The sequence below is a fragment of the Nerophis ophidion genome, linkage group LG02 (genome assembly GCF_033978795.1).
Source record: "Nerophis ophidion isolate RoL-2023_Sa linkage group LG02, RoL_Noph_v1.0, whole genome shotgun sequence".
Classification (NCBI taxonomy): domain Eukaryota; kingdom Metazoa; phylum Chordata; class Actinopteri; order Syngnathiformes; family Syngnathidae; genus Nerophis; species Nerophis ophidion.
In genome coordinates, this window is record NC_084612.1 from 26,540,169 (window position 1) to 26,564,218 (window position 24,050).

General features: G+C 40.4%; 1 protein-coding gene across 1 annotated transcript in view; it reads left to right on the forward strand.

Moving 5' to 3' along the window:
• The window catches only part of LOC133538650 (ribosomal protein S6 kinase alpha-2-like), a 60,064-nt gene that overhangs the window by 29,203 nt on the left and 6,811 nt on the right, over nucleotides 1-24,050 (forward strand). Inside the window, exons 10-19 of the mRNA XM_061880337.1 lie at nucleotides 877-965; nucleotides 1,787-1,851; nucleotides 3,692-3,794; nucleotides 5,477-5,619; nucleotides 5,698-5,820; nucleotides 17,761-17,850; nucleotides 17,967-18,125; nucleotides 18,225-18,386; nucleotides 20,872-20,948; nucleotides 22,825-22,942. Of these exons, the coding sequence (XP_061736321.1) occupies nucleotides 877-965; nucleotides 1,787-1,851; nucleotides 3,692-3,794; nucleotides 5,477-5,619; nucleotides 5,698-5,820; nucleotides 17,761-17,850; nucleotides 17,967-18,125; nucleotides 18,225-18,386; nucleotides 20,872-20,948; nucleotides 22,825-22,942 (1,129 nt within the window). The remainder of the gene's footprint in view (nucleotides 1-876; nucleotides 966-1,786; nucleotides 1,852-3,691; nucleotides 3,795-5,476; nucleotides 5,620-5,697; nucleotides 5,821-17,760; nucleotides 17,851-17,966; nucleotides 18,126-18,224; nucleotides 18,387-20,871; nucleotides 20,949-22,824; nucleotides 22,943-24,050) is intronic.

The window sequence follows — 24,050 nt, forward strand, 5'->3', positions numbered from 1 at the left end:
GAGGGAATTCTCCTGAAGGAATCAATAAAGTACTCTCTATCTAAAATCTATCTATTTAGAGCTCGCAATGTGATTCATCAATGCTCCTGTCCTTCTGTCGCTCTTTGTGTCTATATTTTGCATGTCTTTAATGTGTTTGCGAACTGGCACAGTCACACACAAATGATTTTTGCCGCAGTCACAGTCAGAAGGAGGAGAGACTCTTGCTAGCATGTCAACAATATACATAAAAACATAAAAATATAAGACATATCATTTTTCCATCCATCCATCCATTTCTACCGCTTATTCCCTTTTAGGGTCGCGGGTGAGCCGATAAAATACTTTGAGTTAATTTAGACACAGATGAACACCTGGATGATGTCTGATGGTGTTCTTTTTATATACAGTACATAGGAGATATACAAAACAATTTTTTGTAACATGCATTTTATTGCCTCTGGATCATTCCAATGCACTATCACAGTTATTTGTTTGGTCTCCCAGAGTATACATTCGGCATGCAAAAAACAGGTTTATGTTGTTTAAATTGCAATTCTATAGATCCAAAAGGGTGACACAGATTATAGATGTGTACTGCAAGTCAAACAACATTGTAAAACAGCACGAAACAGCGTGAATGTGGAGGGAAATGAATATGTCCATAGTGACAGCCAGTATAGTACACACAAAAACCTGATTTAAAATCGACCATGTTTGCACTTGATAGCAATTATACACGGAGTCTTATTAGATCGCCCGCAACACGCCCACTAACACGCTGTTCAACACTTGTTATTTGGATCTTAGTAGATCAGGCCCTACTGTAATCATGTTGTTTATAAATGCAAACTAAACATCCATAATTAAAAAATAATGTTTGTCATGGCTTTGCAGGGCCAAATTGGGAATGCCACAATTCCTCAGTCCAGAGGTGCAGAGTCTATTAAGAGCACTCTTCAAGAGGAACCCTGCTAACCGTCTCGGTATTGTGCACATTACAATCCTTGAAGTACTGAGTCTTTGAAGTACATTCAGAAGGACTATACAGTTCCAACTTGCATCATTTTGGATAAACAAGATTAGGTTAAGTGTCAGGTTTTAAAGCCACTGATGATTCAGCAATTCTGCAGTCAGCAAAACATGATGGCGGTACTAATGGGGGAGATGCATTTCTACACTATTGCACTATTTTCACCTGATACAATATCAAGTTTAACATTCAGATGAACAACATGGAACGGAATCCTCTTGTCGGTTTAGTAACTACTGTACAGTCTGGCTTAGCTACATTGTGCTTTAAATATTGCGGCTTTACCACATTGCAAAACATGTGTTTTTGAATTAAAAAAAATTAAAGCACATTTTAAAACATGCTGGTCCCTAATCAAGCTGTTTATATACCAAAATAATAATTAAAAAGAAAAATACAACTCTACAGTTCTGCTGTATTGGACACTAGATGAGACCGAACCAATCAGAGCACGCTGTTCAGTATGGTGGCCGCTGATTGGCTTAACATCAGACAGCATTACTATATTGGATTAAAGGACTGAACCAAGGCTGTTATTTCATGTCTAGAGGACTCTCCTAAAGTTGAATTAACTTTTAAGAAGGTAATTAACAGTTGTCTTTTTAAACTTTAGCTATGAAAATATTTACTTCATAGTTAATGATTCCTTTTTCACGGAAATTCATTTATTGCGACAATGTCCGCAACTAATTAACAGTGATAAATGAGGGATGACTGCAAATATATATTCAATATCGTAGTATGGGCATTGACTAATCAATGTATGATTCACAGGTGCAGGACCAGATGGAGTAGAAGAAATAAAAAGTCACTGCTTCTTTGCATCGATCAACTGGAAGGTGAGTATGCAATTCTACAAGGCATGTATTTTATTAAACATTTAGTTCTGTTTAATAAGTTTTTTGAAGCAGCCTATCAAAACGTGTGAAATTACAGAATTAGAATCAGATGAGCAATTTATTAGAAATGTTTTTAAAACAACGTTACAATATTGAATAATTAAGTTTTTGACAAAAATCTTTTCTCCCTTTTCCACATGTTTCATATTCAAATACTAATTATCTTATCTTTAATAACCTTATATGCAGAAGGTTTGCTTATAACGTACCAATGATAGTCACACACACACTAGGTGTGGTGAAAATACCCTCTGCATTTGACTGGTAGGTGAGGGGAGCAGTGAGCAGCAGCGGTGGAGTCATTTTGGTGATTTAACCCCCCAAATCCAACCCTTGATGCTGAGTGCCAAGCAGCGAGGTAATGGGTCCCATTTGTATAGTCTTTGGTATGACTCGGCTGGGGTTTGAACTCATAACTTACCAATCTCAGGGCGGACACTCTAACCACAAGGCGACTGAGCAGGCCTTTTTTGTAAAACAGTACAATATTTTGTGTAAAATAGAAATTGTTTAAAATTAAATAAATAAATGATAAATGGGTTGTACTTGTATAGCGCTTTTCTGCCTTCAACATACTCAAAGCGCTTTGACACTACTTCCACATTTACCCATTCACACACACATTCACACACTGATGGAGGGAGCTGCCATGCAAGGCGCTAACCAGCACCCATCAGGAGCAAGGGTGAGGTGTCTTGCTCAGGACACAACGGACGTGACGAGTCTTGCTCAGGACACAACGGACGTGACGAGGTTGCTACTAGTTGGGGATTGAACCAGGGACCCTCGGGTTGCTGGCACGGTCATTCTCCCACTGCGCCTTGCCATTAAACTATTGTGTTTAATTGTCTGCAATGAGGTGGCGACTTGTCCAGGGTGTACTCCGCCTTCCGCCTGATTGTAGCTTTAATAGACACCAGCGCCCCCCGCAACCCCAAAGGGAATAAGCGGTAGAAAATGGATAGATGGATGTTTAATTGTATTATTGTGGAAATTCCTTTTCAAAGCAAGTTATTGTGCTGGCTCGGTGTGTGACAAGCAAATTTTGAGCATGGTGCTCATTAATTCAATTTTCTGATGCTCGTGCACCATCCCTGCACTTTCATGTTCTCCTGTACACCTTCAGCAGTCAGAGATAATTGCTGGCATTGTAAGACATGGTGCTATTATTACTATAACACGTCACAGTAGCGACTCTCAAAGGCAAAGTTAAGTATTACAGTTCTTTCTTTCTTTCTTGTTTATTTGAAATAGGAACAGATACAGAAACATAGACATCTGAAACAGTCATCCAATGTAAGCATCATAGTGTTTGTAGCCACAGCTAATTTACAACACTTGTCCTCAACAACAACAACATAGATCTAGCATCATTGAAATAGGAAAATAAAAAGAATGAGGCATATAGGAGTCGATAATAATAATAGTAATAATACAGACAAAGTGCAAAGTAGATAAGAACCAAATAGTAAACCTTTGTAAAAACTAAACATGGAAACATGATTGTTGCCCAAGTGGCCACAATTGTGTTTGTTTTTTGAAAGTGACAAGTGCAGGTATACTTTTCAAAGTGTCAGCTAGAGTTGCATAGTTGTGGTCCTTTTATTGAAAAGGCAGTCTGGGCAAAAGATGTTCGACGGAATGGAACGTAACAGTTGCCTTTTGACGTTGCGTTGCATTTGTCTCATCTAATGTTAAAATAGATGGAATTTTTAATTTTTTTGGTTAATGTTTTTACATTCTCAGAGACATTTCTAAGAAAAGCTATTGTTTTCCTTAGAAGCTGTATAGGAAGGAAAGTAGGCCGCCATTCAAACCAACAGTTGGAAGACCTGAGGATACTTTTCACTTCGACCCAGAGTTCACCTCTAGAACACCCACAGGTAGCCAAAACACACACACACACACACACACACACACACACACACACACACACACACACACACACACACACACGCACACACATGAACAGGTTTTCAGATTTGTCATCCAAATATTTACATCAGAGGTGTGCAGCAGAACAAACTTAAATTGCATTTCCAGGCCCCAGTAAAAACAGGTAGATAAAAACACTACAAGGGAAATAAACCAGGCTTTGGATTTAGTTTTAAAGTTTTGAAAGGTTGGAAATGCTATAAGTATGACATAAAACCATTAAAAGGCCAATTACACAGTAATACAAAAAATAAATATATTATAATATTGCACACATATGTTACATTTATGGACAGTATGGCTCTACTGCAGATGTCAAGTCACATTGTGAATGTACAGTCGCTGGCACCATTCGTCACTGTTTATCTGACACATGAAACGTGACAAATTGTGGGGTGCACTATCCACTTTAGAAACCAAATGGCAATAGAGTGTTGAATATCTTAAAATTTGTTTGTGGCATTTTAAATATTTTGACCATATTGCCAGTTGTTCAGTTAAGTTCAATTCAGTTTATTTTGAACATGCACAAAATACAATGTAATGCATCACACGATTCCAGTTGTTTCATTACAGCATGTCCTAAAAGGAGTAGGAAGAAGCAGAGCTTATTTAATCCTACCCCTTTTCATACCATAGACATGTTATCCAATTTCTTTGTACAGGAACAGAACAGTGAATAAATATATAATAAATAAATAATATAGCATAGTAAGCAAACAAATATTAAATACATGAAAGATCTTTGTCTCAATAAAAATAAAGGGGCAAAAAAAGGGATTTAAGATGTTCATAATTCGTGCTCTGTGTACTTTGTGAACACTTGTAGTTTGAACAGTCTCTAAAACTGAATCATATTGGTGCTTTGTTTAATTTATTTGGTTAATCCGTTCCATAATTAAATTCCACATACTGGTATACTAAAGGTTTTAAGTGTTGTACGAGCATACAGATGTTTTTTAAATGAGATGTTCTTATAAGGTTATATTTCTCCTCTTTTGTTGAGAAGAATTGTTGTAATTCTTGGGTAGCCTGTTTTAATTTGTTTTATACATAATTTTAGTTGTTTGCAAAAGCACCAAATTGTTGAATTTCAATAATTGTGATTTGATAAATAAAGGGGTTGGTATGTTCTCTATATCCAACATTATGTATTATTCTGACTGATCTTTTTTGTAACACAGTTAGTGAATGAAGCGCACATTTGTAGTTGTTTCCCCATATTTCTGCACAATAATTCAGATATGGTAACACTAGCGAGCAGTAGAGAATATGAAGTGATTTTTTGTCTGGAACATGTTTTGCTTTATTCATTATTGATGTGTTTCTTGCTACTTGATGTTGTATAGTTTTTACATGAGATTTCCAATTTATTTTATCCTCTATTATTACACCCAAATATGTGTTTTCTTTTACCCTTTCAATATTTACTATGTAAATATTGCTATGTAGAGTGATGCTTTCCATTAGCAGACTGCATTGCAAAATTGTCAAACCCCCTCTTCCTCTCATGCAAGATCCACCCAGGAATGGAGCCATTTGAATCATTACTGCTATACAGCTTTATTAAAAACAAGAGTGTCTGCTAAATTAACTGTGCATGTGTTTTTATGCATCTTCTCCAACCCAGACTCTCCTGGCCTCCCACCCAGTGCAAACACACACCAGTTGTTCCGTGGTTTCAGTTTTGTCGCCACAAATCAAAATCAGGATCATAGCAAGACTGTCCTGCCTTCTCGCCAGGAGGGGAACACCATAATCCCCATAGCCCAGGTACACAATGAATTGAAGCAATCACGCCGCGTTATAACTCTTGCGGCCATTGTTTGATTGGTGATGATGTCTCTGCAGCATCTCCGTGGCGATGTGGCCTTCAGTGACGTTTACGACCTAAAGGAGGAAGTTGGACGGCCGGCCAACTCAGTCTACAGGAGATGTCTTCACAGAGTGACTGCAGTGGAATGTTCAGTGAAGGTATTGGAGTAGCCTCCTACATACATTCGATGTACATTCAGTGTACATTAGGATTTTCTTTTGCCCAGAGTTGGGTAGATCGGCCCGAAATTGTACTTAAATCAGAATACGGTTATGTTAGAATGGTGTGTCCATACTTTTTTTTATGAGAACTGCTGTTAAAAAATAAACAAATCTAATTCATAAAGATGCTAAAACCAATTTAAAGTACAGTCGTCACTTTGAGCTATGAATTTTGAAGCTTGTATATATATATATATATTTTTAAATCATATCCCCGTGCCTCGCTGTTTCGTGTTTCAGTCGCTTATCATTAGTCCGAAATATACACATTGAAGCACATTTTGCGTAGTTTTGGCCTAAATTAAGCATTGTCAAGCTTAACAATGGTTGACTGAAGTTAAAATAAACACATTTTGTTACAGCATTGTATTAGACAACATTATCAAACAAGCTGCAGTATTTGATTTGATTGGTGAAACAGAGTCATGTGACAATGGGAAGATGTCTTTCTAACGAGCCAAATAGTTTGTCTTTGCATAGTTTGTCTTTGCAAGCAATAATCAATAGATTATAAATAAATATAGTACATTAATAAAATAAATGAATACATTTAGCAATCAGAATGAAACTCAATTCAACAGTACAAGTATGTTTCTTCTTCACAAAATTACTCAATTAAAAGTAAAAAGTATGTTGCATTAAAACTACTCGAACAAGTAGAATTTTAGTAAATTAGGTAAATGCAATGGAGTAAATGTAGAACATTACCACATACCCCTTCTTTTCCCATATGTCTACATGTGTTTGTCATGGTATGGTGTAAAATTAAAACTATTGTTTTTAGACCGTACACCGCAAGTTTTATAGAGTGAACAATCTCATATTCACATCACAGCAGTTCGACTGCAGCGTCTCAATATTATCACTTCTTAATTTCAATAGTTCTTTAACTTTTTAAAAATAAAATACATATAGTTAAATGTTAATAAAACCAATGTCTGTACTGTTGATTCCGATTTCTATGGCTTCAGTTTTATTGTGGAATGTTTTTTATTTCCAATGTGTTATTAGGTACACATTTCCAAAATGTGACTCAGTGGCACATGATGGTAACCGAGAGGAATACAGATATGTTCCAACAAAGAAAAACATCGATTCATGTCAACTGGCATGTAAACAACTGCTCAGCAGAACAAGACTAGTTTGAAAATCACATATATATGTACATACACACATGCATACATACATTATATATATATATATATATATATATATATATATATATATATATATATATATATATATATATATATATACATACATACATACATACATATATATATATATATATATATATATATATATATATATACATATATATATATATATATATACATACATATATATATACATACATACATACATATACATACATACATACATATACATACATACATATACATACATACATATATATATATATATATATATATATATATATATATATATGTATATATATATATATATATATATATATATACCGTATTTCCTTAAATTGCCGCCGTGGCACTAATTATTTTAAAACCTCTTCTCACTCCGGCACTTACCAAAGGTATGCAGTAAAAATTTGAGTGTGATGTAAGCTTGGACCTTAAATCCTACTGAATGGCTCTTAATCTTCTTCCCTTTATGCGATTTTAAATTACCGGTATTGAAATCAGCCACCTCCATTTTGAAAATAATGACAGGGGAAGTGTCACTAGTGACGTCACGAGTTTGACCAGGCGGTCATGCGCATACTATATGCCCTGCGGCAATTCAAGGAAATACGGTATATGTGACTTTTAAAACCAAATTAGTCATTTTTTTAAACCAAAAAAAAAAAGCAATTACAACATCAGCATTAGTTTTTTACTTTAAAGTTAATCACTTATTGGCAAGCACTTTATTGTAATTAAGATGTACATTATTTTCAAACAAGTTAAAATTACTTATAGCGCTATACTATGATTGATCCAAAACTCACAGTGCATTTACAACCTAAAAACAAACTTGATCTAGGACAATGGTCTTAAACTCAGTTTCCTTGGGGAACACTGCTGTTAGAGTTTGAGTAAGTTTGGCCACATGGAATCACATTTTAACCGTGTGACTACAGCTATATAGACCCTGAGCTATAGTAGGCCTTAATGTGGAACTTCATATATTTTTTTTAATTTTGCCCATCATTCACAATCCTTATGTGGTAACAAACACACATATATTTTCTCTTTGTATGCATTTAAACCTGTAAATAAATGTAAATAAAAGTCAGATAAGAATGTAACCAATGGGAGTCACTGTATTCTGTCTATAAAGTGCTCTAAAACATCCATACCCATTTTACCAAAATTGTATATGTCACATAGTAACACGTTAATAATATTATATTTACATATTTTGATTATTTTAAGCATCTCCGGCACATCATTTTAATAGACGGAGTGCACTGTTTGCTTTTTCCTTCAACAACACGGATTACTACTCTAGCAGACTTAACGAGACAATGAATACAATGTAAAAATCACTTACTGCACAATGTCTACTGTCACTGGGATGATGGCTAATGGGATGTTCATATCTTCCTGTGTAGATGAAGAATAATTCATAGCCCTTGCGAAAGGTCAAAGGTTAAAAAAGATATGGCATTTGATCGCTTTTCAGGTCTTTGTCGACAATTCTGGGCACTATGTTGAATGTCAAAGTTCCCTACCTTCTCAATTTATGGCTATAAGCTTCTACTATCCAGGTGAGATACATGATTTATAATCTACAATTAACTTTCACCAGCTAAGAGGCGACGCATCAGCTCACCAGCTGATGGTTTCAACACAACTGCATAAGCTAATTACCTCTCTCTGATCAATGCACCGCTAAAAATAGGTCCTTAACAATTTCACTAACACTTGGTTAATGTTTAGGTCACGAAATGTAAATGGAGTATTGTTGGAGCTATTTGGAGCTTTATTTATTGGTTTAATGGGCAAAATAGAGGGTCTCCCATTGACTATTGTAAACTGACTTGGATTTACTTTTATTTTTTATTTTATTTAAAAAGAATGCACATGTGTTCTTGTTCCTTATACATATTGTGAATGATAGGTGAGATGAATAAACAAGTGCTGTTCCCTTTCAAGTCATTATAAATCTACAATTGAATGTAAACATTTAATATTTTTGACAGTGTTGCGTTTTGTTTACACAAAATTGCTTTTTGTGTTGTCCAATGTGGGCTTTAATTTTTGTGTTTGCACTGTTATTGTTATTTCTAGTGGGATTCATGATTGCTATTATATAGTTATTAGCTGTCCAAAGTGCATGGGCCGATGTCACACTTAACTATGAAGTCAAGTTTGAGGCCGCAAAATACACAGGCCCTGAGCTTGAGGCCCTTGAGCTACAGCAGTGGCCCTCAAAACAATTTTTTACCAAGTACCACCTCAGAAAACACTTGGCTTTTCAAGTACCACAATAAGGGTAACATTGAAATGCAGTAGCGTAGTTGGTCTAAGTATTCATTAAAAACAAGTAAAAAGTTTTATATACAAGTATATTTAATGTTTTTTGCCCACTGTAGCATTACACAGTTTGAACAGTAACACTGTGTTTGAATATAAGAAAATAAAACACTGTACTGCACAATCCTGCAGTGTTTTGTGACAAGAAGGCACTCTAACACGAACCAGATAGCTCAATAAACGTAAATTAAAAAATACACGGACCAACTAAAAAAATAACTAATTTCCCTCATTTTGCCAAAATCTTCGTTAGCTTTGGACCAACAATCACGGAGAAATTGTGACTTTTGAGTAAAGTATGGATGGATGATATATATGGTGGCTGCCTCCAATGTATTGTTTGTAATCACATTGCTTTGCGTCTGCTTTTAGATTTAGACACACTTTATTGATTTATTATCATCTATTTGTACACCCAGAATGTAGTTTCTTTGACCAATTTAATGTCTACTCTGGCTATTTGTGTTTGACTTTCTTTTCTACTGTTACTAATTTGCATTATTTTAGTTTTACTGAGAATCAAAGACATTCTGTTTGGTCAAACCATCTGTTGAATTTAATATCTTCTGTTAAAGTTAAAGTACAAATAATTGTCACACACACACTAGGTGTGGCGAAATTATTCTCTGCATTTGACCCATCACCCTGGGGAGGTATAGCTCAGTTGGTAGAGCAGCCGTGTCAGCAACTTGAGGGTTGCAATTTCGATCCCCGCTTCCGGCATCCTAGTCAATGCCGTTGTGTCCTTGGGCAAGACACTTAACCCACCTGGTCCCAGTGCCACCCACACTGCTTTAATTGTAACTTAGATATTGGGTTTCACTATGTAAAGCGCTTTGAGTCACTTGAGGAAAAAACGCTATATAAATATAATAATTCAATAATAATTCACCCTTGATCTTCCCCTGGGAGGTGAGAGGAGCAGTGGGCAGCAGCGGTGCCGCGCCCGGGAATAATTTTGGATGATTTAACCCCCAATTTCAACCTTTAGTTCTGAGTGCCAAGCAGGGAGGTAATGGGTCCCATTTTTATAGTCTTCGGTATGACTCGGCCGGGGTTTGAACTCACGACCTACCGATCTCAGGGCGGACACTTTAACCACTAGGCCACTGAGTAGGTAATTAAGTGTTATTAGTGTTATAAGTATGTATTAGCTTCTGTGCGTTCTCTCCTGGACAAAACGCAGAGGTTGTGTCGTGTGTTCACCCGGCACAAGACATTGTAGTTGGTGGCTCTCTACTATTGATGGCAAATTTTAACTTCCCATATTGTCTTCTTTTCGGGTTGTTGTGAAAGATGTTGCAGCAACCCCAAGCTTTGCAACATGGTATTTTTACATTTCGAAAAACTAACAAGGGGAAGCGCCGCAGACACATTGGATCAGCTCTAAGTTGTAGCAGTCATAGATAGATAGATGGATAGATAGATAGATAGATAGATAGATAGATAGATAGATAGATAGATAGATAGCTAGATAGATAGATAGATGGATGGATGGATCGATGGATAGGTCTTTATTGTCATTGCACAAGTACAACGAAACTTTGTTTTCAGCACAAACCCGTTCATGATTAGACAAAAACAAACAGTGTACAGGGTTACAAAACAGGAACGCTGATGGGTCGCCACAAGGCGCCCCGTAAATGATGGGAAAAAGGTAAACGCTGGGGAAGGATTAGTAAAAAAAAATACAATCTAGACTGGGAAAAAAAACCTCCATAGCAAAGCACATATACATATTACAACATGCATCTCGAGATATCTAGCAACAGAGGGAAGGGAGTTCGGGGTCATGATGGTAGGCCGCAGCTCTCAGGCGCTGACCATCCATTCATCACCCCTATGGGATTTGCGTCGAGGGCGTTGGGTTTTGGGGGATGGGGTGTGTGTGTGTGGCGTACATTTTTGTGGCTGTGTGTGTGTAAGCCCGTAGTGTGTCTCTCTTCCGCGGCCTTGATGTATTGCAGTCGCTAGTCCAAAGTCAACAACAACAGGTGTGTGTCCATGAGAGACAAAAAGGGAATTGGTTGTGTCTTCGCTGCACTGTCCTTCAGGAGAGTCTCGACGCCAGGGAAACAATCCAAGTTAGAATGTTATGTATGCGGGTGAAAATAAAATTTGCTTTTCACTCTAAATTGTCTATGATTGGTCTTCAAAAACTGCGGGGTAGACAGTCTGATGTGATCCACAGTTCTTCCCGCATCCTCCAATCACTTGTGGCAGCTTTGGGGTACTTTGAAGACTGCCAGCAACTTCCAATTTGTCGATAAACCGGAGCAACGCGTACTCCAATCAGCAGATGTCCTGTTGTCATAATTCCAAATAGGTATATATCTTCACGTCCTCGACAGAAAAGGGTCGCCAGGCAGGCGGCACTCCTTCTTCTCCTAAGAGTCTGTCGTGTGTCCAGCAACAACCGCTTCGTCACCACAGCAGGTTCCCCCAAACCCAAGATCTTGTCAATTTTTTTGAGGCCAGTTAAATAGTTCCAATGTTTAGATTTTGAAAGCAGCGCAAAAAGAGGCAACAAGAAAGTTAAGGCCAGAAAAAGAAGCAAGCAGGAGAGATAAGGGAGAGGAAAGGGGAGCGTCCACCCTCGGTGAGTGCCAGAGAGAAAGGGGTGCTCTGTTGTCACATGAGTGCCTTATGACCAAACATTAAGGAGATCACCTAAAACTGAGTTGGCCATACTCTCGCTATACACAACTCTTGACTAGTGCTACATTTACTGCAGTTTGAGAATTACGGATCTAGCGTCAATGCATTTTTGGCAAATGATCGCTTTTTGGCACAATACCAGATGTTTCAGAAGCAATCCAAATGCTTACTTTATTAAAGCGATGTGAATTATGGTATGGGCCTGCAGGAAGAGGTATTTAACTATAAACTGTATATTGTTGTGAGTTCCTATACTGTAGAAAAAATTTTCCAATATGATTTTCAAGGTTACCAAAATATTAGCTGATCTTTTGGTATTATGCTGCGCATGCTCACAGCTGCCAATTGTCCTCTTTGTACAAGCAACCAGTGACGTGTTGTCAGGGGAGGCAAGTGAGGCAGTGCCTCACCTGCCACCAGGTAACTTAACCATGAAATGTTCCAAAACGAAGTAGTTAATATTTCTCTTTTGGTTTATGCTTTCTATGTGATTTTGGTGTGGCTCCTGTATATTTTGATAATTTTCATGGTTAAAATCGCGGAAATTTATTTTTTCCTGATCAAAACAATGCAGCAGATGAGAAGTGAGGCAGACACAGGCGGTGCCTCCACGGCTACACGCAGTGTGTATTGGGCGTTCGTTCAAGGGGGTGCATGCTTGTTGCCACGTGGAAAAGGCAGGTCTTAAGGCAACAAGTACCTCTGCTTCAAGGTAGGGGGCGATATATTGTTAACTTGCAGTTCAATGCCTCAGCAGTACTCTGACTTGCCACACTGGGAGAAGTGGGGGCGCTCAAGGTAGCAGACACAGATCTCTCCAGAGGAAGCAGGAATTTTTTTATCTTGTTTTTTTTTTTAACTGTATTTATAACAAACATGGCATTTTTATTAGAGTAAGCCAGCATCGGTGGGTGTTTTTTGTCAGATGGAAAAATATTGTTTAATTTCTTGGAATGAAACTGAATTAAATTATGGTTTCTGCCAATATGGAGGATTATGTAACCAAGATTAAATACTTCTCTAAATTGGACTTTAAGACGAAATGAATGCGATCATACAAAGTACGTTTTCATGGAGGTTAGCTATTGCTGCTTCAGATACAAATACAGAAAGGAAATATAGACTCACAATACTTGATTTATTTTGTTAAAAGCAAATGGGAGCAAAAATTATTAATAAGAACTTTATCAAATACAAACCCCGTCTCCTTATGAGTTGGGAAATTGTGTTGGATGTAAATATGAACGGAATACAATGATTTGCAAATCCTTTTCAACCCATATTCAAATAAATGCACTACAAAGACAAGATATTTGATGTTCAAACCCATAATTTTTTATTTTTTTTCTGCAAATAATAATTAACTTAGAATTTCACGGCTGCAACACGTGCCAAAGTAGTTGGGAAAGGGCATGTTCCCCACTGTGTTACATCACCATTTATTTTAAAAACACTCAATGAACCTTTGAAAACAGAGGAAACTAATTGTTGAAGCTTTGAAACTGGAATACTTTCCCATTCTTGTTTTATGTAGAACTTTAGTCGTTCAACAGTCCGGGGTCTCCGCTGTCATATTTTATGCTTCATAATGCGCCACACATTTTCGATGGGAGACAGTCTGCACTGCAGGCGGGCCAGGAAAGTACCCGCACTCTTTTACTACAAACCACGGTGTTGTAACAAGTGTCTTCGCATTGTCTTGCTGAAATAACGTTGCTTGGATGACAAAATACAGTATGTTGCTCCAAAACCTGTATGGAACATTTAGCATTAATGGTGCCTTCACAGATGTGTAAGTTACCCATGCCTTGTGTGACGCTTGTGTGGCATTGTAATGCCGGATTGGTTCTTCCGGGGATGCGTCGAAGCGATGAACACAACAAGGTAAGTTATAAATGGATTTATTAAATAATAAAAGGCTAGGAACAAAAACACTGCTGTAAAGAGAAGGCAAACCAAAAACAGAAAAAACAATTCCTCAGCATGTGAGCTGGAATAAACAAATGGCTTAGCGTAAAAGCTAGCGAGAATATACATACAAAGATGCAGGTCGAGAGTCGTCACTGTTGCGCGTGGGCAAATTAGGATCCGAGACTGAACAAAGAAAAGAGGAAAGCTTATATAGGGAGAAATCAAGGAGAACCAGGTGTGTAGAAAACGAGGAGCAGGTGAAATCAATGTGTAACCATGGTAACGGACTAAACAGGAAGTAAGTGGGTCAGAAGAGAATGAAACAAAGATGGAAAAATAAACATGTGAAGATCTGAGTCACAGATCGCAACAGTATTCCCCCCCCCAAAAAGACAGATTCCAGATGTCTCAAAGAAAACAAAAACAAATAAGAAACAACTTGAACCCCCTCCCCAAAAACAGAGTCCACAAACGAAGGGAGGGCGGAGGGAGGCCACGGTGGAGGGTCGCCAAGTCGTGTGTCCCCGAATCCACCGAGGACAAGTCAAGTGGCGGCGGCGGATGGAACGCCGCTGCCGAAAAAGTTTTGGCGGGCGACCTCGAAAAGGCCACATTAGTGGCCGCATCGCAGGATGAGGTGCCCGGCGAGGCGGACGACCCGGGCACGGCCACATCCGTGGCCGACATGGAGGAGGGAGTGTCTGGCGAGGAGGATGACCTCGCAGAGGCCACGCCCGTGATCGACGTGGTGGACGACGCCTCAGCACCGAAATCCCAGCAGGCTTGGAAGCAGCAGACGAGGGTGCGGGGACTGCAGCCAAAGCAGGCCCGAGTGCAGCTGGCGAGGATGATGCGGGTGCTGCAGCCGAAGAAGGCGTCGGAGGCGGCCTGGGAGCCGCAGGAGTCGTCGGAGGCGGCCTGGGAGCCGCAGGAGTCGTCGGAGGCGGCCTGGGAGCCGCAGGAGTCGTCGGAGGCGGCCTGGGAGCCGCAGGAGTCGTCGGAGGCGGCCTGGGAGCCGCAGGAGTCGTGACTGGTGTGAGCTCCAGCCTCATCGTCGGCGCCGGTGTGGGCTCCAGCTTCTTCGTCGGCAGTGCTTGGCGGCGTGGAGCTGGTACCGGCGCTTGTCGAGGAGCTGGCACTGGAGTGGGCTCCAGCCCTGTCGACACAGGTGAAGGTTCCAGCCCCGTCGTCGACGCTGGTGTGGGCTCCAGCCCCGTCGTCGACGCTGGTGTGGGCTCCAGCCCCGTCGTCGGCGGTGCTTGGCGGCGCGGAGCTGGTACCGGCGCTTGGCGGCGTGGAGCTGGTACCGGCGCTTGGCGGCGTGGAGCTGGTACTGGAGTAGGCTCCAGCTCTGGAGCTGGTACTGGCGCTTGGCGGCGTGGAGCTGGTACTGGAGTAGGCTCCAGCTCTGGAGCTGGTACTGGAGTGGGCTCTAGGCTAAAGTCTGTAACTGGTATGAGAACCAGTTCTGGGTCGGAGGCTGGTGTGAGAACCAGGTGGGAGTCTAGTGCTGGCTTGAGAACCAGGCTAGAAACATTTTCTGGTGTGAAAACCAGGCGAGAGTCTAATTCTGGCTTGAAAACCAGGCGAGAGTCATGTGCTGGTGTGAGAACCAGACTGGGAGCAGTGCAGAACACCGGTGGTGGAGGACGTGCTGGAGGTAATGACCTCGCGAGTCCGAACACCGGTGGAGGAGGTCTACAAGGCCGTTGAGACTTGGCCGGGGGAAAAACAGGTGGAGGAGGTCTACAAGGCCGTTGAGATTTGGCCGGGGGAAAATCAGGTAGAGGAGGTCTACAAGGCCGTTGAGACTTGGCCGGGGGAAAAACAGGTGGAGGAGGTCTACAAGGCCGTTGAGACTTGGCCAGGGGAAAAACAGGTGGAGGAGGTCTACAAGGCCGTTGAGATTTGGCCGGGGGAAAAACAGGTGGAGGAGGTCTACATGGTGGCTGTGGTTTAGAGGGTAGTATCTGTGCTACCTCCGTAGCACAGCTATAGGTCATAGCCCCTTCCTCCAGACGGGGATCCCAGACCCGTTCCCTATGGTCAGGGACTGACCTTAAGGGAGGGTGGTGGGAGGCTTGGAGGCGGGCCGACTCCTCCCCTTTAATTTGTCCAGAATTTCCTTTAGAAAAGGGAGGAAACACCTTGGACTTGGCCGGAGAATGAGGTTTTAAAGGAGGTGTAGGAGAAAAACTAGGTGACTGAGGTTGACTAGAATAATGAGAAAAAATATCCTGATAATTACGTATTTTATCATAAATGTTATTGGTATTCGAAAAAGGTTGGGAATGAAAAGTACTGTCCACAATATAAAAATCTTCTGAAAAAATGTCATCAACAGAGGCCGGTGTTGCGTCACCGGTGGGCGTTCCCCAATTGACGTCATCGCTTGTGTCAGAAAAAGTGTCATGGCAGCTTAAGGAATGATTTGAAAAAAAACAAGCAGGATTACCGGTAATGACGGGTGAATCCTGGACGGGGTGAAACTTGCTGTGTCCATGGGGAGGAATAAGTGGTGCTGGAACATTACTGCCGTGCGGGGGGCCTCTCCACTGGACCCCCCGCCTCTTCGGGGCAGCGCGAACGGCTTCGGAGGGGACTTCAGGCCCACAGTCAAGTCTTTCCTGCTCCCAAGCCACGAGCTCCAACCACAAACCCAAGTCGAAGGGTTCCTCCCGTGGTTTCGACGCGGAAAAACATTTTGATGCTCGGATCCTACTGTGACGCTTGTGTGGCATTGTAATGCCGGATTGGTTCTTCCGGGGATGCGTCGAAGCGATGAACACAACAAGGTAAGTTATAAATGGATTTATTAAATAATAAAAGGCTAGGAACAAAAACACTGCTGTAAAGAGAAGGCAAACCAAAAACAGAAAAAACAATTCCTCAGCATGTGAGCTGGAATAAACAAATGGCTTAGCGTAAAAGCTAGCGAGAATATACATACAAAGATGCAGGTCGAGAGTCGTCACTGTTGCGCGTGGGCAAATTAGGATCCGAGACTGAACAAAGAAAAGAGGAAAGCTTATATAGGGAGAAATCAAGGAGAACCAGGTGTGTAGAAAACGAGGAGCAGGTGAAATCAATGTGTAACCATGGTAACGGACTAAACAGGAAGTAAGTGGGTCAGAAGAGAATGAAACAAAGATGGAAAAATAAACATGTGAAGATCTGAGTCACAGATCGCAACACCTTGGGCACTAATGCACCCCCATACCATCACAGGCTGGCTTTTGAACTTCACGCCTATAACAATCCGAATGGTTAATTTCCTCTTTGTTCCGGGGGACACCACGTCCACAGTTTCTAAATATAATTTGAAATGTGGACTCGTCAGACCACAGAACACTTTTCCACTTTGCATCAGTCCATCTTAAATGAGCTTGGGCCCAACGAAAGCCAGCGGCGTTCCTTGGTGTTGTTGATAAAGGGGTTTTGCTTTGCATAGTAGCGTTTTAACTTTCACATACAGATGTAGCAACCAACTGTAGTTTTATGAAATGTTCCTGAGCCCATGTGGTAATATCCTTTACACTCTGATGTCTGGTTTCGATGCAGTACCGCCTGAGGGATCAACGGTCCATAATATCATTGCTTACGTGCAGTGATTTCTCCAGATTCTCTGAACCTTTTGCTGATATTACGGACCGTAGATGGTAAAATGTCTAAATTCCTTGCAATAGCTCGTTGAGAAATGTTGTCCTAAAACTGTTCGACAATTTTCTTACAAATTGGTGACCCTCTGTATTGACGAGTGCATCTTTGGAAGTCGCCATTGGGTATGTTTGTGTGTTTCCAATTCATGCAGATCATTGACAAAGCAAGGAAAGATCCAGCTGAAGAAATTGAGATCCTGTTAAGATATGGACAGCATCCTAATATCATCACACTAAAGGACGTGAGTTAAACACACTTAAAGACATATTGTATCTATAGAACACAAATTGACACACATATGGTCTGCATTTGTTTATTTACTTATCTGCGTATGTGTGCTTGTCCTCCCGTCTGCAGGTGTTTGACGACGGCCATTGTGTGTACCTGGTTCAGGATTTATTGAGAGGAGGCGAGCTGCTGGACCGAGTATTGACAGCGACAAATTTCATCGAGAAAGATGCATCAGACATCATTTGCACACTCGCCAAGACTGTGGAATATTTACACTCCCAGGGGGTGAGAGTGAGCCAATAAGTGCATTGTTTTCATTGGACTGCAGATGAAATATGATGCATTCGCCATAAAAAGTAAGGAGTTGTGTAAATCTTTTTTTAGGTTGTGCATCGGGACCTGAAACCAAGTAACATTCGCTATTCTGATGACAGAGGACTCTCTGAATCCCTCAGGATATATGATTTTGGTTTTGCCAAACAGCTGAGGGCGGAAAATGGCTTACTGATGACTCCATGTTACACAGCAACATTCATGGCACCACAGGTAAGATTAGGGCTGCCTAATTTAGTTTCGTAAAATATATTTAGTTGGGCGCCATATTAGATAACCATATTTGGCCACCATTAGCTTTGTGGGTCAAAGACTTTTACCCAGTACTGTACTCTATATCAGTGGTCCCCAACCCCCGGTTGTGTTAAAGCTCCTTAGTATTCAATTATAATGCTTTTCTACACTAAAATTCATACATTTTTTATTAAACTTCTTCTTTTACTTCTTTTCAGATTTTGGCGCGCATTACCTTCCACTTTTTTCATCCGATTCTAATCGTTCCAATCGCGGGCGCCCCCTTGACAAATTCCCTGAATTCCCAGTTCTCCCAGAATTCCAGGTTTTCCGGGGCATTTTTCCCATTCAAAATGAATTGGCCATTTTTTAAACTTCCATCATTTCCACATTTTTCAACTGATTCAAAACCATTCCACCTTCCAGATATTCCACTCACCCTGGACATTGAAACTCAAATTTTTTCAAGTAAAAAAAAAAATCCCAGGAATGCTCAGAATTCTTTTTTGGACTCTTTTTTTCTGGCCACTACTCCTTCCACAATTTTAACCCATTTCAACCGTTTGCCCGTCAACACATTTCTCTTTATCAGGAAAAAAAACTAAGTTGTTTTTTTAACAGGAAAAATTCTTGGTTTTCCTGAAATTCCAGGAATTCCTTAGTACCATTTATCAATATAAAATTGTACTTTTTTACCATTTCTCGACCGATTTGAAAAATTCCAACACCAACCATTTCAACTCATTCAGAACATTACTTTTATTTTTTTTTTCATTTCCCCAATAATTCCCACTTTTCCCAAAATCCACAAATGTCCATTAAGTTTCCATTAAAAAGAATGGGACATTTTTCCAAGTTTCACAACTCCCACTCAAAACGTTCCAACTTCAAAATATTCAGCCTGTTCAAGAATTGTGTGCTCCCTTTCAAAAACTGTAAAAAAATTCCAGGATTTTTAAGAATTCTCAATTTTTAGGGACATTTTCCCCATTCCAAATTAATTATCCATTTTTCAGAATTCCAACATGTTTCGACCTATTCAAACCATTCCAACTTCAACATATTCCACTCATCCTGGACATTCAAACTAAGTCTTTCCCAAGCTCCAAACCAAATTCCAGTCTTGCTGGAAATTCAAATGCTTCAACATTTAAAACATTCCAACATTTAAACTATTCTTACAGTCATGCTTCATTCTGTCAGCATTGGAGCATTCACATGCAATTCCTTCAGGAATTGCCCCATCTGGTTAATTTATAAACATTTTCTCAGACTTAACTTTCAGATTGTAGCCAAAGGCTATTTTTTTTTTTTTACTGAAAGCCAGTCCGTTAAAATAACGCATACATTAAACCGGTCCGTAGTGGTAAAAAGGTTGGGGACCCCTGCTGTATATCACAGGTACCTAAAACTAAATATTTAGTTCTTAAATATAATATTAGTAAATTACTTTGTTCAGTTTGTGGTAAAAGCTTTACACAACAGTGCCATTTGAAAGCACACATGTGAACCCACTCAGGAAAAAAAAAAAATTAATAGCTCAGTTTGCAGTAAAAGCTTTTTTTTATAATAGCACTTTGACTAAACACATAACATACAGAGAAAAAAACTTTTCATTAATCTGTTTGTGATAAAGGTTTTTCTCAAAAGAGAGCATTGCCTGTACACATGAGATAGACCATTTAATTGTTCAGTTTGCTGTAAAAGCTTTGAATACACTACAGAAAGACCATCCCACCTAGTACCAACCTCGTCACGTCCGTTGTGTCCTGAGCAAGACACTTCACCCTTGCTCCTGATGGGTTCTGGTTGGCGCCTTGCATGGCAGCTCCCTCCATCAGTGTGTGAATGTGTGTGTGAATGGGTAAATGTGGAAGTAGTGTCAAAGCGCTTTGAGTACCTTCAAGGTAGAAAAGCGCTATACAAGTACAACCCATTTATCATTTAGTTGCTGAGTTTGTAGTAAAAGCCTTGATTGAATGATTGATTGAAACTTTTATTAGTAGATTGCACAGTTCAGTAATTATTCCGTACAATTGACCACTAAATGGTAACACCCGAATAAGTTTTTCAACTTGTTTAAGTCGGGGTCCACGTTTATCAATTCAACAGAGTTTGACTCAACACAAAGTGAAACGAGATGAAAACCATTCAGCTGTTCAGTTTGTGTCAAAAGCTATACTCAAAAAGAAAACATTTGTATGGTTACCTGGGAACACATTGTAGAAAAAACATCTAGTTTCTTTTTATGCTGTAAAAGTTATACTCAAAGTATCCTATTGTCTAATCAGGTGAGAACACACACAAAAACATTTTAGTTCCCCTATTCATAGCAAAAGCTTTTCTATTTATAAGTGTGTGAATGTGTGTTTGAATGGGTGAATGTGATGTATAATGTAAAACACTTTGGGTATAGTAATGTGCAATATATATATTTACCATGTGTGTGTTTATGTGTGTGCAGGTTCTAAAGAAGCAAGGTTATGACGCTGCATGTGACATCTGGAGCCTGGGGATCCTGCTTTACACCATGATAGCTGGGTTAGTTTAACAATCAATGACAAAACTGTAAAACTTGCAGATTGTTTACATTGACAATCATGCATTTTTATCATGAAGTTTCTCTGCATGTTTGAAATTACAGTGTTGCCTTGGTTTTTGTAATGCATCTGTTCTAAATGGTTTGTTAAACTATTGTACGAATATTCCTTTAGAATTTTTTTTGACTTAGTGTTCCTCACCTTCTTTATCAAAGTTCTGGAAATGATGTTGTGTCCAGCAACACTCAAACGATGACTGTGTGCTCAGTAGGGATGAATTCCTTCGTTACTACTGGGTACCGATTCACGTAAAAACAAAAAGAGGCATATTTCGATACCTTTGTTGCACATGGCGTCACGTCAGGTTGCAGCCTTAGCACCGGCTCAAGCACTAGCCCAAGAAACAAGCAGTTAAGCACTGAGAGCGGACTGCCTTGTTGTAATGTTAACATTTTCCATGTCAAGTAAGAAAAAGGCGCTCAAAAAACTACGCTTAAGGGGCAGCATGGTGGACAGAGGGGTTAGTGCGTCGGGCTCACAACACGAAGGTCCTGAGTTCAATCTTGGGATCTTTCTGTGCGGAGTTTGCATGTTCTCCCCGTGACTTCGTGGGTTCCATCCGGGTACTCCGGCTTCCGCCCACCTCCAAAGACATGCACCTGCAGATAGTTTGATTGGCATCACTAAATTGGCCCTAGTGTGCGAATGTGAGTGTGAATGTTGTCTGTCTATCTGTGCTGGCCCTGTGATGAGGTGGCGACTTGTCCAGGGTGTACACCGCTTTCCGCCCGAATACAGCTGAGATAGGCTCCAGCGACCCCGAAAGGGACTAGCGGTAGAAAATGGATGGATGGATAACTACGCTTAAGATGCATGTGAGCATTAAAACAGCTGGCGTGTAATGAGTATAATACTTGCAGTAAAAACACTTTGTAGACCTCAACAAAAGATAAGACTGCCACAAGTACTATTTCCTAGCTAAAGAAACATGCCGTAGTTTATACACCACTTCCATCCATCCATTTTTTGCCGCTTATTCCCTTCGGGGTTTCGGGGGGCGCTGGCGCCTATCTCAGCTACAATCGGGCGGAAGGCAGTTTACACCCTGGACAAGTCGCCACCTCATCACAGGGCCAACACAGATAGACAGACAACATTCACACTCACATTCACACACTAGGGCCAATTTTATGTTGCCAATCAACCTATCCCCAGGTGCATGTCTTTGGAAGTGGGAGGAAGCCGGAGTACCCGGAGGGAACCCACGCATTCCGGGGAGAACATACAAACTCCACACAGAAAGATCCCGAGCCCGGGATTGAACCAAGGACTACTCAGGACCTTCGTATTGTGAGGCAGACGCACTAACCCCTCTGCCACCGGGAAGCCCTACACCACTTCCATCTAATGGAATTACAACTGCATGCAAAGTCTCTTAGAAAACAGTACAGTGCTTGCAAATGAGACAGTGAAGTGAAAGAAAAAAAAATAACTGGATAGCACAGTTAGGGTTAAATTTTAAAGAAGTTTCTTTAAACAATTAACACATTTGAACACACACAGAGTATCTAAAATTGGCACCATTGAGTACCATTTTTTAATTCAAATGTGAAAGGTACCCATTTCTAGTGTTCACACAACTTTGTTTATTCAACTGTTGTAATCACTTGCGGGAAACAGCTTTACAGCACAACACATCTCACTGTCGTGACTCCGCTGCCTTACGTGCTTACAGTGAAGTCTTACATGTTCTGGGTCGCCCTTCCTCCCTTTTAAATACAAGGTGCAACTATACTGCACTAGCGCTGTAAATATGTGGACAATTGTTGCGAATGTGTCTATGCCTCTAACCATTTTATTCTTCTATTTCCCTTAAGTTTTAGTCCATTTGCCAGCAGTGCTGATGACTCGGCAGAGGAAATCTTGGCTCAAATAGGCTGCGGGAAATTCATCATCAGTGGCGGTAACTGGGATCTGGTGTCTGACGCTGCCAAGGTTAGATATACTGTACAGAGAGTGTGCCGTATGTCTTATTGTTGCTTGTTGTAATCTGTCACCTGTCATGACCTGTCTTACAGGTCACTTTATTTTGCCTTAATATGTGGTTTTCCTGTGTTAAAGATGTATTTCTGTATCAGCCTTCTTTTCTGTGGTTACCTCTGATAGCTCGGAGCGCTGATTGTACATTCTGGCCTCTATTTGTTGATTTGGACACGCACTTGTGCCCAATCGCAATCAGGCCTCTATTTAGACTCGTCTCGCCGTCCAGTTGGCGCAGGTTGAATGTTTGCTTTATTTGACATTTTACGTTCTGGTGAGCGTCTACTAGAGATGCGCGAATAGGCAATTATATCATCCGCAACCGCATCACCAAAGTCGTCATCCACCCTCCGTCCACCCGAACCAACATTTTATCAGAACCGCAACCGCCTGCCACCCGCCCGCTGAAATACATCAGAGGTCGGCCACCTTTACCACTCACAGAGCTATTTAAACTCATTCAACAGAGTAATAAAGACAATTGGAACCGCTAACGTTCTCGCGAATATCCAATTGGCTTTCATCCTGATGACAAGTATATGGGGGTGCTGGGAAGCCATTGCCTTTGACACCTTCAACAACATGTACAAACCGATTGTTAGTCCGGCAACAGTTGTGAGCAGCTTCCGCAATCACACGTAAAAGATTGAAAGGCATACTGGGTGATACAGAGTTCACTGATGGTTGTGATATAAACAACTTTAACACTAATATGCGCCACGCTGTGAAGCCACACCAAACAAGTATGACAAACACATTTCGGGAGAACATCCTCACAGTAACACAACATAAACGCAACACAACAAATACCCAGAATCCTTTGTATCCATGAAACTTCCTGAATATATTTTACACCCCCGCCCACCTTACCTGCATAAAATAGTCAGAAATTGTCATGGATACAAAGGATTCTGGGTATTTGTTGTGTTGCGTTTATGTTGTGTTGCTTGGAGGATGTTCTCCCGAAATGTGTTTGTCAATCCTGTTTGGTGTGGCTTCACAGCGTGGCACATATTACTAAGATTGTTAAAATTGTTAATATCACATCCATTAGTGTACTATG